This window comes from Ochotona princeps, chromosome 1, assembly GCF_030435755.1.
Source record: "Ochotona princeps isolate mOchPri1 chromosome 1, mOchPri1.hap1, whole genome shotgun sequence".
NCBI classification, from domain to species: Eukaryota; Metazoa; Chordata; class Mammalia; order Lagomorpha; family Ochotonidae; genus Ochotona; species Ochotona princeps.
The window spans coordinates 55,196,084-55,211,613 of NC_080832.1; the positions used below are offsets into that span (position 1 = coordinate 55,196,084).

The 15,530-nt window shown below is 48.0% G+C and overlaps 1 protein-coding gene across 1 annotated transcript in view; it reads right to left on the reverse strand.

Annotated features, from left to right (window-relative positions):
• The window catches only part of CRYBG1 (crystallin beta-gamma domain containing 1), a 192,819-nt gene that overhangs the window by 48,034 nt on the left and 129,255 nt on the right, over positions 1-15,530 (reverse strand). Inside the window, exon 3 of the mRNA XM_004580515.3 lies at positions 3,974-5,502. Coding sequence (XP_004580572.3) covers positions 3,974-5,502 — 1,529 coding nt within the window. The remainder of the gene's footprint in view (positions 1-3,973; positions 5,503-15,530) is intronic.

Consider the following 15,530-nt stretch of genomic DNA (forward strand, 5'->3'; position numbering starts at 1 on the left):
TTCTTTCCTAGGTCACAAGCAGGGAGCTGGATGGGAAGCAGGGGTGCCGGGATTAGAACCAGCACCCATATCACATCCCGGCACGTGCAAGGTGAGGACTTGAGTCACTAGGCTATCATGCTGGGCCCAGTTTAGTGTCTTTATTGGCAGACACACACTGGTTTACTCCTAAATGCCCACATGAGGCAGAAGCAGGGACCTGCCCTGTGAGAAAGCTGGAGTCAGCAGCTAGGGTCAGGCAGGAGCTGAGCCCAGACACTCCAATGTAAGGACAGAACAGCTTGCCCACAGGCGCTTTTTTTTTCTTGTTTTCTTTCTTCTTCTTCTTCTTCTTCTTCTTTTTTTTTTTTTTTTTTAATATTACCTAACCTTACAGTCAACTTCTTTCAGGTTATCAGAATTTGTTTACAAGTTCTTAATGCCTTCATAAAAGTCCATCATGTGAAGTACCATAATCTACCTAGCAACCCCCCAGTGAGGACTTCTGTCACCAGAGAAAGTGTCCTCTCTGTCACAGTTGGGGAATTACTCTGCCTTGATGGGCATTCTGAATGGCACTCCCTGCTCTGGTTCTGGCTCTCATTATCCACATGCACTTGGTAAGTTACCCTCGATGATTCACAGCAGACGCAGAATCCTGAGGCCCTGAAAAGGACAGGGACAGAGGAATGGAGCTGTCAGTCCTTTCAACCACAATCACACCTTTGTTTGTACCTCTCTTCTATATGAGCTTTCTTAGAAAAAAGTGTTCCAGTTGCTTCACTTCCCACTCAGATACCTGCCGGTGGCCTGGGAAAACAGCAGAGGATGGCCCAAAGCCTTGGGACCCTGTACCCACATGGGAGACCTGGAAGAAGCTCCCAGCTCCTGGTTTCAGATCAGCTCAGCTCTGCCTGTTACAGCCATTTGGGGAGTGAACTAGTGGATGGGAAATCCTTCTGTCTCTCCTTTTCTGTCAATTTACCTTCCCAATAAAAATAAATAAACCTTCACACACACACACACACACAGAGAGAGAGAGAGAGAGAGAGAGAGAGAAGGGTTCCAAAGCTAAAACAAAAATAAAAATTAAACCAGTGGTCTGGTGGCTTGTAAAGAATGGGAGCGAGAAGAACAATCGTCACCAAGGGCGTGGTGCCAAGCTCTTGCAAAGTGTTCAAGTACAGCATAGTCCTGGTACATTCTATTGAAGTTGAGGAAGTTGAAGGTAAATAACTTGCCTGAGGCCACACAGCCACAAGCAGGGGCACAACAAAAAGCCAGGAGCTCTGGTTTCAGCAGCGCCACACTCCCGACCACTGCACCCTGCACTGCTACTCCAGGCAGGGTCAGACTGCACTCGCCAGAGAGTGGGCCTCTGCTTCTTCCCAGCTCTGCCGTTTATGAACTCTCAGAACTATCATGAGATCCACGTGGTCAACCAGCCTCCACATATTCCTGCTCATGACACACACACACACGGAGAAACTGTCAGTTCACTCTGTCTGCTACAGACTTGGCCTTCACGCGGCAGGTGTGTGAGGAGCTGCTGCAAGGTGCAGGCCTCATGGCTGTGGGTGAGACGGCTCATCCTTCTGGATGCAGTGAGCAGACTGGGCTGGACCCCATCAGGTCTGCCCCAGATGCACAACTCAGCACTTATATTTTCATTCCTGTGCATTGTATTGAAATACTAAGTTTGAGAGGGGCCCTTGTTTTCCCTAACATCTGCTTTAGAAACCTGGTCTTCCCTGACTACAAGCTGATGTTGTAAATTTTAAAGCAAACTTGTAAGCCTGACTCCTTAAAGATTAAATTCTAAAATCAGTGAGATAACCATTACCAGTGCTATCAAGTTGATGCGGGATGCTCACATACCAGAAACATACACGACAAGAATTCTCAGACAGCTCAAGGCCTTCATCAAAGTACATCTTACGATATAAATGGAAAAATGCTACAGATTGACCCCACAAGCTAGGTCTGGGGCAGGAAGCACACAAGTGTACTTGAAAGATCCTCACGAACATCAAGATATGTTTTACGACCCAACTTTCTGTGTTATTAAGTCCTGCTACCAAGAGTCGCTGCAATTAACCTAGTTCAGGCTGATTACAAGGTAGGTTCCTATAATTCATGTTGTAATGCCCTCATCATAATGGGAGAGGGGAGACCTGGGAGCCTCAAAAGTCTTAGCTACTGTATCTGTGAAAAATGTTCTTTCAGATCCACCACTTGATGGATTTCAACGGCCAGCTTGCGAATATGAATACTTTAAAAGCATAAAGAGGCACGCTGCTTCAAAGTCATGCTTTTCCAGGGAACACACAAATTTTGGAAACTTTCTCAGCGTTGGAGTTTTTGTTTTCTTTAATCTGGTTAATCCCTTTACTTGAAGAGATTAGTTCATAGGATAAAAGGTTTTAACAAAAAACCATTAACCAGACAGAAATGGGTCAAAGGCACTAAATTTATGTTCTGTCTCACTGGTTTGCCAATTTATGGTGCGCCAAGGCACTGTGCAAAAACATTAAACTGGATGGCCAAGAAAATACTGAGATAGGAAACAACCAGTGCCCAGAAACAGAGACAGAGGCTGAGCTCTAGTACAGGAAACAGCATGTGACTGTTTCATGGTGACATGGGGCTCCTGCTGCCTGTTTACTCTCGCCTTTCATAGTGCAATGCTTCTGGTTTTTCCACCGGCGCCTGATTGGAAGCCAAGGGAAGCCTCCTCCACAGCCACGCTAGTTAAGGGCTCCCAAGGGAGCAGGTCTCAGCGTGCAGTTACCCCAGTCCTCTGCAAATAAAGGGCATCATTCACGGGGGCTCCTTCTCCTACACTACCATTACAGAACAAACAGCCCGTTTGGCAGCTGGGGCAGTGCTCAGGTGATTCACGAAGCCCAACGCCCCAGCCCCAAACCTCCACCACACCACGGCACAGTGTTCACGAAATAGAACACTTTTAACTCCAATGCTTTTTTCCCCACGAAATCACACAGCAGAAACACGCCCCCACCCCCTGCCTGTGAGACCCCAGCTCTTTGAGCAAGGGTGAATGCGGGCGAGACTGGAGCCCTTCCATACTCATTTCTCACCTGTGTAACCTGGGGCGTGGCGGGTCGGGTAGGGACCCTGCAGCATGGGAAGCCAGGGCCTTAACCTTCCCACAGAGCCCTGCATCTCCATCAATCCCACGTCTCACCAAGGCACAGGTGTCCCACTCCTCCAACAAGCTCCCGCTGGGACTCCTGTTCTTCCCTCTCTGCCTGTTTGTTCAGATGGGGCCTCACGCTGCTGACTCATGCGCTTTTCCGGTGCCAGGGCTACATGCTGAATCACAGCCCTGGAACATCTGTGCCCAGTGCACAATACATATTCCCCAAGAATCAATACACTTCACAGCAAGAGTAGAGCCAGGACCAGTATTTTGTTGTGCATTGATTTAGCAAACAACCCTCCCCGGTGATTCCTTTGAATCAGTGTAAGCTACTTTTGAACCAGACTTCCCAACAGGATAAAGGGGAGGAAGCCAGCAGGACACCTGTATTGGGGCTCTTTTTTTCCCCCAATTAGACCAACCACGCACCAGAACCTGTATATTCTTTAAGGACGCACTCATGTTAAAGCTACTGAAGTCACACTGTTCAGGCAAGCTTTGCCAATCCTCCCCGCTGTAAGTCATCTCTTACACCCCCACCCCAGACTTTCTTAACACACCTGTTGTTTCTAGAAAGCCTGGACTGGTCTTCCACGTTTGAAATAAATAAGAAAATCATTCAAACCCTGAAGTTTTATGAGCCTCGAGGGCTAGCCTATTTTCTGGAATTAATCCACAAACGAGCCATCACAAGCTTCAACAAACGGTGCCTTTTACAAACTGCTCCTTTCAGCACTGGGAGTGTATTGCGTGGGGGAAGGGGTGCAGTGCAAGGACCATTCCATCAATGCAGAGACCCCGAATTCGGCAGACCGCTCCGCGGCTACTTACAGGGTCACTTTGGTTGTCACCGTCGACCTGCCCGCACCGAGGTGGCTCCGGGCCTTCAAGCCGTCGGCGTCCGCAGCTCCGGCCTGCCTGCCGGTCGACTCCCTGCTCCGGACGTCCAAGTGATTGGGAAGCGGACCTCGTTTGTGCTCCGGCTTGATCTCCGGCAGCAGCGAGCTGCTCTTGACCGTGAGCTCGCGGGGGATGACCCGGGCCGCCTCCTCCGCGTTCTCGGCCGCCGCGCCCTTGGCGGCGGGGCTAGGGTCCAACGTGGGCGACTTCTTGGGTACCGACTCCTTGGCGGCGGCGCGCAGAACACTGCCCGGCGCGGTGGGCACGGACTCGGGGGCGCGGCTCCTGCCCTTCCTCTTGGTGGGAGACGAGGCAGGGAGCGGCTGTTTGCTCCGGTCCGGCTCCCCTCGGAGCTGCCCTTTGGGACTGGGGCTGGCTTTGGACTCCGGGCTCCCTGCCGAGGCAACGCCCCCGTCGGGGGCAGCCCGCGGAGATTTCACTTTCTTTTCCGCAGATTGGCTCTCGGCGGCCGCGTTTGGCGCCACCTCGTCGTCGAACACCGCGTCGTCCCGGCCCGCGCTCTCTGGCATCGCTACGTCGGCGCCCGGGGAGTCGGTAGGTTTCTGCGACCTCCTCCGCCGGCCCGATCTGCGGCCGCCCGATCTCTTCTCCATGTCGTCGCAGTCGCTGCCGTCCTCTGCCTCGGGCGCTAGGACGTCCTGCTCGTCCACCTGCGCCACCTCAGTCTTGCTCAAGTAGATGTCCAAAGTCAGCACCTTGGCGGGGTGGGCGCGCTCTCCCGGCCGCGCTGCGCTGCCCTCCTGCCCGGGGCCGCCCCTGTTCCCAGCGCCCTCTGCGATAGGGTCACCTGGCGGAGCAGATGCGTCCCCGCGGGACTGGCTGCTCGCTGCTGGGAACCCGGGAGAGACACCCTCGGCATACGCGCCGGGGGCTCCGTGCAGGACCTCGCCTAGGCCTCCCGCGGGCCGCTCGCGGGTGGGCGACCCCTGGACACCTCGCGCACCCGGGACACCTCGCGCACCCGGGGCGAGCTCAGGTCCGCCGCCAGCGCCGGGCGCCGCGTGCTCCCCCGGACTGTGGGCGGGCGTCTCTGAGCTCTCTAGCCCGGAGGAATTCCCTGGTGAGGAATGCGGCTGCTTGGCAGCAGCGGTGGCATCTGGGAAAGTCTCTCCCCTTGCCTGCGGAGGTTCTAATTGGGGTGATTCACTTTCGTGGCCCGGGCGCCCCGCGGCAGCCGCCGCACCGCAGCACTCCGAGCGCTCGCCCGCCGCCTCCAGCGCGCAGCCCTCCGGGCTGGCGTCTGCAGTCGGTTTTGGTTGGCTGCCCTGACAGGGACTCTTCCCACCCTCTCGTTCGGGCAGCTTCGAAGTTGTTCCATCCTTGGGAGAAACCGATTTGGCGTCTGAGCTGGTGCTTCTTTTCCTCCCTGCCGTGAACAGCGTGCCAAGTTTTCCCAGTACGGGCTTCCTTCTGTTCTCTTCTGGCGGTTGCGCTCTGGACTGAAAAATAGAGGGGATTGGGGGAAAAACATGAAAAGTCGAGTTTCTCCCTCACGTTAGCAGTATATTAACAAAAACAAAGATGACAAAATCTGAGTTTCTAATTGAAAAATAAATCTATGTTAACATCAAGCGATGACCTATGCTTTTACTCTAAATATCTATCAAACACCTTGAATTTGGGGCACTGCATTATATATATTCTGCAACTTTTTTTTTTTAGGAATACTTGAAAGGTCTCGATAATCTTGTACAAAAACAATGCCCAGTTCTCTTGAGTCTTGGTTTTATGATTGTTTTTTTGTTTGTTTTACCTTTTTCGTCAATAAAGACGTAATTCCAAAGCGGTCGTGCGTAACAGCAGAACAGCAAACATGTCATTTTTTTTTTTAGACACCGCCATGTCTTTCTTGGAGGAGAGAAAAGGGATAAGGGAACAACAACACTGGCAGCTTTCCCGCCCCGGAAAACATGGAGAAGCCAGCTGGCTCCAACACGCGGGCAAAACCCAAACTCGGAGGGACCGCGCACCTGCGCCCCGCCTCTAGCTCCTCCCACGCCAGGGCGGTGGCCCCGCTCCTCCAATAGGAGAAGCGCGCGGGCTTCGAACCCACCGGCCCGTCACGCCACTTCTGGGTGCACCTGGAGGTTACCCACCTCGGACGGTGCATAGGAAAAGGGGGTGAAGTCCGAGGGGCCACCGCCTCCCTGCACCCTGCCCCAGGAAGCACGGGCGACTTGAGATGCCACTTTCGAAGCGAGCTGTACGCCGCAGGCTGCGTGCACAGGCGTGAGCCCAGAGTGCCAGGCCACCCATGGGAGGAGCGTGAGACTCCGGAAAGGGAAAAACCTGCGCTTCTCAACGCCTGGAGCAAAACGGCCGGCTCCAGGTGGCTGGCGCTGGAAGTTTGGAGCCAGCACAGGACAAATCAATAAAATCAAAGGAGCTGATGGGTGCGGCTGTGCTGGCAAGTGGGCGGTGATGGGCCAGGGAAGGAGGGAAGGTGTACCCCAGGTTCAGGACCCCCATGAAACCAGGCTCAAGCGAGTGGCCACTGTCCCTTAGGAGGTAACTCTAAGGCTCCAAACCCAGGTGCTGGCTGAACCCTCCTGCCTTTTTACATTGTGTATTGGTTTTCTTGAGAGGCATGGAGGGAGAGAAATCTCTCATTCATCACTTTATTTCCCAAAAACCCACCAACAGCTGGAGCTGCAGAAGCTGAAGCAGGGGAGAAGGAACTTAATACCAGTTTCCCACAAGGATAGCAGGGCCCCAACCACTTGGGCTAAGGAAGTGGCACATAGCAGGAAGCAGGACTAGGGAGCCTGGAACCAGCATCCCAAGCCACTGGGTAGCCACTGTGGCAGATACCCATCCTCACTGAACCTGTTCACTGGCCCTTGCAGTGACTTCTGTGGTCTTCATTTTACCCTCCGAGAGTCTTTAACGTACGCCAAGGTCACTCATCTGGGTGCAAGGCCTCAAAGCCAGTAATGTCTACCTGACTGTGGATACAGAGCTCTTTGTTTCGACTGCCTGGACAGGCTTTCAAACATCCTGAAGACACAGTTGTTGGAACCTAGGTTTGTCCATTGGCTCTATTCCAGCTCTTGTCAAAATAAACCAGCCTAGTGTGTACATTATTCTGCCCTCCTGCGGATGCTACAACCGGTTTGTCCCATGTGGGAAAGATGCCTGGTCAGCAGTCCTTTGTAAACTTAGGTCTAATTTTTGTTTTTCTTTTTTGGCTAAAGCTAATTTTTACAGGTCCTGGCATGATGACCGAGTGGCTAAAGTACTTGCCCCGCATGGGCCAGGATCCTATACAGGTGCTGGTTCATATCCCAGCTGCTCTGCTTCCCAGCCAGCTCCCTGCTTGTGGCCTGGGAAAGCAGTAGAGGATGGTCCAAGGCCGTGGGACCCTGCCCCTGTGTGGGAGACCTGGAGGAGGCTCCTGGCTCCTAGTTTCAGATCAGCTCAGCACCGGCTGTTGCAGCTGCTTGGGAAGTGAATCAGTGGATGGAAGATCTTTCTGTCTCTCTTCTGTATTTGCCTTTCGATAAAAAAAAAAATAAATACTTTTTTAACGCTACTTTTTACAGACCCAGCTACTTCAAGTTGGTTCATCAACTAAACTCACCCCCATCTGTTTGCCTTAAAGATAGGCTATCTATCCTGGGCCAGCCAGACTGCCCTATTGAATTCGCTAGAACTCCAGAGTTCTGTTTAACACAAATATTCTTTGCAACTTCAATCATTACAGCCCCCCCCCCCAAAAAAGGAGAAAGAAAACTGGAAACAACACAAATGTCCATCAGCTGATGAGTGCATAAACAAATCATGGTAGTCAACACAACAGCCTGCTACTCAAGGACAAGGAGAAAGTTCCGAGACAGGCAGCCATGTGGATGAAGCTCAAAAGCTTCCAAATGGAAGAAGGCAGACAAAAAGATACACAGCGTGGGTGCATTTCTATGTCATTGTAGAACAGCTAATCTATACTGATTGACAGCACCAGCACCAGGGGTGACAGGTGGAAGAGAGGAATGACTGGGAAGAGGCTCAGGTTAATTTCTGGGTGTAATGGAAATATTCTTTGTCTTGATAGTTGTGGTGGTTATAAAATGCATCAGCCCAGATGCTTAAAATAGCTGTAATATAGTTTGTTACATGTAGATTTGATCTTCATACAGTTGTTTTTAAAACAGAGATTTCCCGGGCCCGGCACAACAGTGTAGTGGCTAAAGTTCTTGCCTTGAACGCACCAGGATCCCATATGGTCGCCGGTTCTAATCCCGGTCAACCTGCTTCCCATCCAGCTCCCTGCCTGTGGCCTGGGAAATCAGTCAAGGACAGCCCAAACCTGGGGAACCTGCACAGGCATGGGAGACTCGGAAGCAGCTCCTGGCTCCTGGCTCCTGGCTTTGGATCAGCTCAGCTCCAGCCTTTCAGCCGCTTGGGGAGTCAACCATCAGACAGAAAATCTTCCTCTCTGTCTCTCCTCTCTGTGTATGTGACTTTCCAAATAAAAATACATAAATCTTTTAAAAAAAAATAGAGATCCATCCCTATCCCAGTAAAACAGAGCAGAATAACACAATGTGGGCATGGCCCCATGCCCTGGGCACCACTTCACAGTTGCTACAGAGGTGTGGGAGGTCTCCGCTCACTCAAAGGGATGGGCTCTCATTTCCACGGGTATGCAGCAATTGCCTCACCAAACACACTCTTTTGGGCTGAGCTAGGAATACCCAACCACTCTTGAGTAAAGTTCTTGGTCACATTTTTGAGCAATGCCTGTACCTAAGCAAGGTATATGTTGCTTTTCAGTCAGGAGTTCTTTCTATTGAGTCAGCGATGAAATCACATAGATGGAGAATGAAACCCCAGATGACTGAGAGTTGTCAGAGAGAAGCCTCAGCAGTGTTCATCTGCTGCCTTCATACAGGCCTCCATACCCCCATTTTCAGCTGTAGCTACCTTCTACAAAAGCACCTACGTTGGAGTGGGGAGGGAAGTGGGAGGCGGGGAGGGAGGTCTGGTGCTGTGGTACACCAGGTTTAGCTGCCACCTACAATGCTGGTATCCTTATGGGTGCTTGTTCAAGTTCTGGCTGCTCCACTTTCAACCCACTCCCTGCTGAGGAAAAGTGGAGGATGGCGCATGTGTTTGGGTCCCTGCACTCACATGGGAGATCCAGAGGAAACTCCTGGCTTCTGCATTTGGTCTGGCCCACCTCTGGTCATTGTAGCCATTTGGGAAGTGAACCAGTGAATGGAAGATCTATTTTCCTACTTCCACTCTTCTCTGCCTCTCAAATACAATTTTGAAAAGATCTTTAAAAAAATCACCTGCTTGGGCATGAGCTTTGGGTTAGGAGTCTTAAAACTAGGATGGGAGACCACAAACCTAATGCCTTCTCCTCTTGATCATCCCTTAGGATGGTGGTATATTCCAGAGAGGCCACTAGGCCTATCTAAGTTCTACATGCTCCCCAAACCTTCCTTCCTCTCTCTCACCCTGACTCTCTGAGCCCCGGCAGGTTTCTGAAGGTCCTCAGAGCCCCTGCACTTCCTGGAGCTCCATGGTGCCTACCTGGTTGCCGTGGACTGTCTGCTCACCTTTCTTAAGGCAACCAGCATGTTCAGGGTGCAGAACCTGTGCTGGCAGTCCTCCCATCCCCCCATGCCCTGCTGGGGTGTGAGCTGTCCACCACAGAACAGTTCTGGAGATGATCCATGGGTGGTGTGCAGAGACTTGCTTATGGTATTGTTGTTGGCCAGCTAGTCAGTGTGGCTCATGAGGTAATGTGCATAAGCAACTCAATACATGACAGAAAGTAGATCATCGTTCCAGCTGCTGACTGCTATGTTGTTCTAGGATTCTGAACCCAGTGGCACCACTAATAGGTGCCACCTACTGACTGCCACCAGAACTGTGACACATAATTTCAGAGGTTTTGTGCTATTTCAATTAAAGGCAAGGACTTACAGGATAAGTTGTTAATATCTTGCCATATATCCAATTGGCAAACCTGTGTGTTTATTGGAATTTTTTTCAGATAACCAGGAAATCACTGCTTCAAATTTAGAAGTATTTCACCTGAAATCATGCTTAGAGAATGAACGAAAATATTGGGTGTGTTATTTGAAAATGTAACATCCTGTCTAAAAATAAGTCTTTCCAATATTTCCTTCCTACCTTTTCCCCTACGGAATCTAAGTCTCACGAAAGTAGAGGAAAAATTGTCCTTTCTACATTCCCAATGGGACAACAGCAAGAGTGAACACAAAGTACCTGCTCCTACTGAAGAATTAGCAGCATCCCTTTTCTTGTTGAAAACAGAGTTATTGGAGGAGGGATTGCTAGGTCACTAAGCCCTCCACGTCCCACACTGGAGTGCTGGGGTTTCATTCCCAGGACCCCATCACTGCAGGCCCTCAGAAGCACCTGCTGATGACCCAAGTGGGAGCCTGGGTTGCTTTCTGAGTTTCCGGATCCAGCCTGGCCAAACCCCAGCCTTTTCAGGCAACTGGGGAGTAAACCAGCAAACAGGAATCTCTCTGTCTCTGCCATGGTCTCTCAAGGAAAAGAGAATAATCAACATTCCTGTAGATAGTTAGAATCACAGTTAGCTCTGAACAAAACCCCAAGGAAATAATTTCTACCCAACATCTAGTAGTCAAACATTCATTGTTTCTTCCCATATAGGCATTCTGCACACAGACGCGGCTGCTGGCACACACACTGCAATTGCTGGTTTACTGCTGGCTTCTAGTTGCAAAGCCGCCTGGGGAAGGCAGATGAGGGTCTTCTGCATGTCTCCACCTGTGCCTCCTTCTGAAGGCTATCTTCATTTTAAACTGCAGTTGCACCATGAGAACCTTCAGTTGACAAAAGAGGTATGTGCCTGTGATGGGACTTTTTCTGAACAGATTTCTTTTTAAATAATTCTAGTTGTGTAGCTTTAGAAACATAGGTACTTGGGGCTGGTGCCATAGCATAGTAGGCTAAGCACCTGCCTGCAAAGCTAGTTTCCTATATCAGGGCCAGTTCAAGTCCTGGCTGTTCCACTTTTGATCCAGCTCCCCACTTGTAACCTGGCAAAGCTACAAACAGAGGATGGCCCAAGTCCTTGGGCCCCTATATCCATGTGGGAGATCCAGGAGAAGCTCCTGTCTCCTGTTTTCAGACTAGTCCAGCTCCAGCTATTGCAGTCATTTAAGAAATGAAACAGTAGGTGGCAAACTTCTGTTGACTCTGTTTCTCCCACTTTCAAATAAAATAAATAGATCTTTAAAAAACAAAAGAGGGAGTCAACAGAAAGGTATAGAGTAGAAACAAAATGCCCTCGAGTGTTTTGGATTAAAGTCAAGAGAACAAATCCTTTACATGTAAAAGACAAATATAAATCCATGTGCTAAATTAAACTTAAATTCAACTATAAAGAGAAAAATATATGGGAATTTTAGCTACTTCACACTGCAGTTGTGAAAAGGAAAATCTACAGTTAGGAAGATCTGGTTTGATAAAAGCACGGTATCATTTAGAACCCTGTGACAGCTTAACACAGAACAAATTAGGGGTAGGGAGGAATAGTTCTAGCTGGGTAGGAAATGGGATGCAGAAAAGCACAAAAAACAAGACTTTCATAAGGTAGTATCTCTCTTAGAACTTCTAGGATGTTCAGTCTGAAGACTTCAAAGTTAAGATTACATCTGCCTTTAGCATATGGCTGAACAGCATCTCATTATCCGAAGCCCCAGACTGAGGCAGGCAGGTGCGATGTAGGCTGCAGAGGCAGGGCCCCGAGAGTGCAGCCTTCATTTGGAATAGGCTGTAGTCTCTACTCTCTCCCTGTTCTTTCCCCAGGGGGAATGAACCTGGCCGTCCTTGTGCTATTGCTAATATCTGTCACCACAAGTGCCCATCACTCTCTGCTGGCCACCATTTTCAGTCTCCTCTCAACATCTTGTAACATATACTTTTCTACAATGCCTTAGCGTTTGTGTGTGTGTGTGCATGTGCGCACAGGTGCACATGCAGGTTGCCAGTTCAAGCTAAACAGTATTATCCTGTTGTGTAAAATCCAAGGTATTTTATTGGGTGAAAAGACAGTGACAGACTTTTTTTTTTAAGCTTTATCAGTGTCCTGAAAAAGAGGCCTCATTGAATATGAAAACCGCTATTCAGGAAAGGATACATTTTCATCATTTCAAAGCGTTTCTCAAAAAAAGAAAAAAAAAGGCAGAATCCCAGTTTCAGGTAATGGCTGTCTTTAGGTTGTTTATATTTTGATAGAGAATAAAATCAAATTGATCAAAACTATTGATGATTGATGATCAATCAAAATGGAAGATAAAGGGCCTGGTGTCTATGACACTGGCATCCCGTATAGGCACTGATTCATGTCTGACCATGCCACTTTCAATCCCAGCTCTCTAACAATGCGCCTGAGAAAAAGCAGAAGGTGGCACAAGTGCTTGTGCCCCTGCCATCATGGGAAATCTGGAAGAACTTGGCTTCTGGCTTTGGTCTGTCCCAGCACTGGCTGTTGTGGTCATCTGGGGAGTGAACTAGAGGATGGAAGGTCTTGTTAACTCTGTCTCACCCTCTTTCTCTGTAACTCTTTCAAAATACGTAATTTTTTTTTCAAAAAGGAAAGGAAGATAAGATTGTGGGATGACTGAATTATAGGATCATTTACTTATTCATTCCATCGATAATGTTGGAACATAAAGTTAACATGGAACATTGGCTTTGAAATTCAGGTAACTTGACAAATAGGTCATTTCTGCTAGCTCCTGCTGCCTCTGTGCTGCTGGTGTCCCAGGCCACCAGCCATGCGGGAATGAAGATACTGCTATCACTCGGACTCTTGGGTTCGGATTATGATCAGCAGTGAGAGGTGCTGGCAGGACACAGGAGGGGTAGGAGTGTGTGCGACATGTTTGCTCTGTTCTCTCGCTCTTCCAGAGCTGCGACCCTGGGCTGGGGGTGCTGGATTTGACCAGGGCTTCTTGTAGCTATAATCTGACCTGCCTCCAGGTTCCTGTAACTGTACCCTCCTCTTGCCCCTGGAGTCCGGGATGGGGAAGGGTCTCTACAGATGGCAGCTGGGCAGTGCCTTGGCTAAGCTTTGGGGGATGTACAGTGATTTGAGAGGTTTCCTTCTGAAAAGGAATGCAAACTTCTGCATTAGATGCTTAGGATAAGCCAGGGGAGTAAAGGACACTGAAGTTTAAACTTCCTTAATGCCTCTTTGTTCCTAAAATCTTGCTCCTACCTGAAAACAGTCCTTACCACTTTCCCCAATCACCCAAGCCAAGCATGCTCCCTATTTCCTGACCAATATTTAATTGTGCACCCATTTATGAGTAATGAATAACCAGGATGCTTCTCTAGATGTAAACTGGCCAATCCTCCTAACATTTTTTTTCTTATAAAGATAACAATCAGGTTGAATTAATTTGTTTTACAGTTGAGATAACTAACCCTGAGTTGGTACTTTTTTTCCTTGTGCATAAAAGGCCATTAAAAGAAAACCAAAAGGAATTTGAAATTCATAGCATACAATATTTCTTATTCTACTTCCTGGATTGCATGCATATCCCAATTAACATCATGCAATTCCTGCCTGGTTATAAAGTGTAGCTGAAGTGGAAAATGAAAATGTGCTCAGTGTGAAGTAATCAAAAAACACCCTTTTAATTCATGTGGAACCAAACAAAAAAGGCATGTTCTTTATGCAGTTTTAAAAGAATGATCTGCATAACAGCGCATGCTGGTAAATACCTTGAAATATAATAAACCATCAGTCTCAGAATCTAGGCACTAAAAGACCAAGGACTGCCCTTCAATTGAGTCGCAAGCATAAGAGGATACTTTGAAAATGTGCAGAAAATTTAAAAAAAAAAAAAGGAATTCACAAGTAAGCTTGATTTCGTGCAAAAGATTTTGAAATTTTCACATAGTTTTTTCCACAATGCACATTTTCTGTGGACTGTTCTAAGATGCCTGTAATTTCCAGTAAGAATGGATTTCTGAGGCACTTTTAACTGTTTTCTTTTAGATCATACTGTATAGAGGACACACAACTAGTCACAGTGAACACCTGTGGATCACCTGATGTAACACAGCACCATCCTTCCTATAACATCATTCTTACCTGAAACACGGTGCATATATTTGAATATCTCAACTGCTTCTTATCTGGCCCTTTTCATAGCAAACAAGATCGAAACAATGGTGTCTACTGGAGCAGCCATGGGCTAGGGCGGCAGACATCATCACATGTCCTGAGAGCAGCTTTCTCACAGGAACACAACAGCCTCTCTCTGGCCATAGCTGACTTCTCAAATTATTCCCCCTAAACCCTGTTTCTGAAATGCTTGTCCTCTGGGTTGTGTCAAAAGTCAAATGAAATGTTTGTGAAACACTCAGCACACTCTGAACAAGAGATGAGGAATGGAAAAGGAAACTACAAAGAAATACATATTTTTATTTTAAGTTCAAAGCCCAGGATGATGGCTCAATTGGCTATTCATCCCACTGGGGTACCAGTTCATGCCATTTGCCAATTTCCTTCCAGCTCCCTGCTTATGACCTGGGAAAGCAGTAGAGGATGGCCCAAGTCCTTGGTACCCTTCACCCGCATGGGAGAACCTAGAAGCAGATTCTAGATCCTGGCTTTGGATCAGCTCAGCTCTGGCCATTACGGCCACTTGAGGAGTAAACCAGCGGACAGAAGATCTTTCTGTCTCTCCTTCTTTCTCTGCATCTGCCTTTCCAATAAAACACTTATTTTTAAAAAATAATTCAAAATAAGTGCAATGAAGAAAATAGAAATTATCCTTAGGTCTTCCACCCACAAGCACCACATTTACTGTTTTTGCTTCATGGATTTTTGATTGGGGGGCATTATACACTATCATTTTACAGTATTATTTGATAGACTGTTCTTTCACTGCCTTCATGCCATTAAATATATTTCTGTGTAAATATTTTAATGGTTGTACTGTATTCCACCCTGTCAGTGTACAATTCCTATGTCTTAAGTATACTATTTTTAATGTATTACAGGTTGTGGAAAATATTTGTTCCGTATCTCTAACACAGCCTTAATTATTTCCATAGGGTGCACTTTGAATGATTACTTACAGAAATAAAAAGGAAGACCACAGTGAGATATCTTTATACAACCATTAGATGAGAAAAAAATGGTGCTTCATAATATTGGAGGGGGCAATAAGAACTTTCATACACTATTGAGGGAGTGGAAATTGGTTATACTGTGTTGGAAGAAGACTGGTATTATCTTCAGGACTGAGGCTGGACACACATACCCTCTGAACAAGTAATTCCAGGCCTCAGTAGCCTCCTTCCAGCAGAGCAATCTACAGAAGTTTTGGTTTCAGAACCCTTTGGCACTCACAAAAATTAGTGACGCTCAAGAGCCTTTGTTTATGGAGATTATATCTGTCAGCATGTATCACGTTAAAAAATTAAGACTGAGAAGCTCATAAAA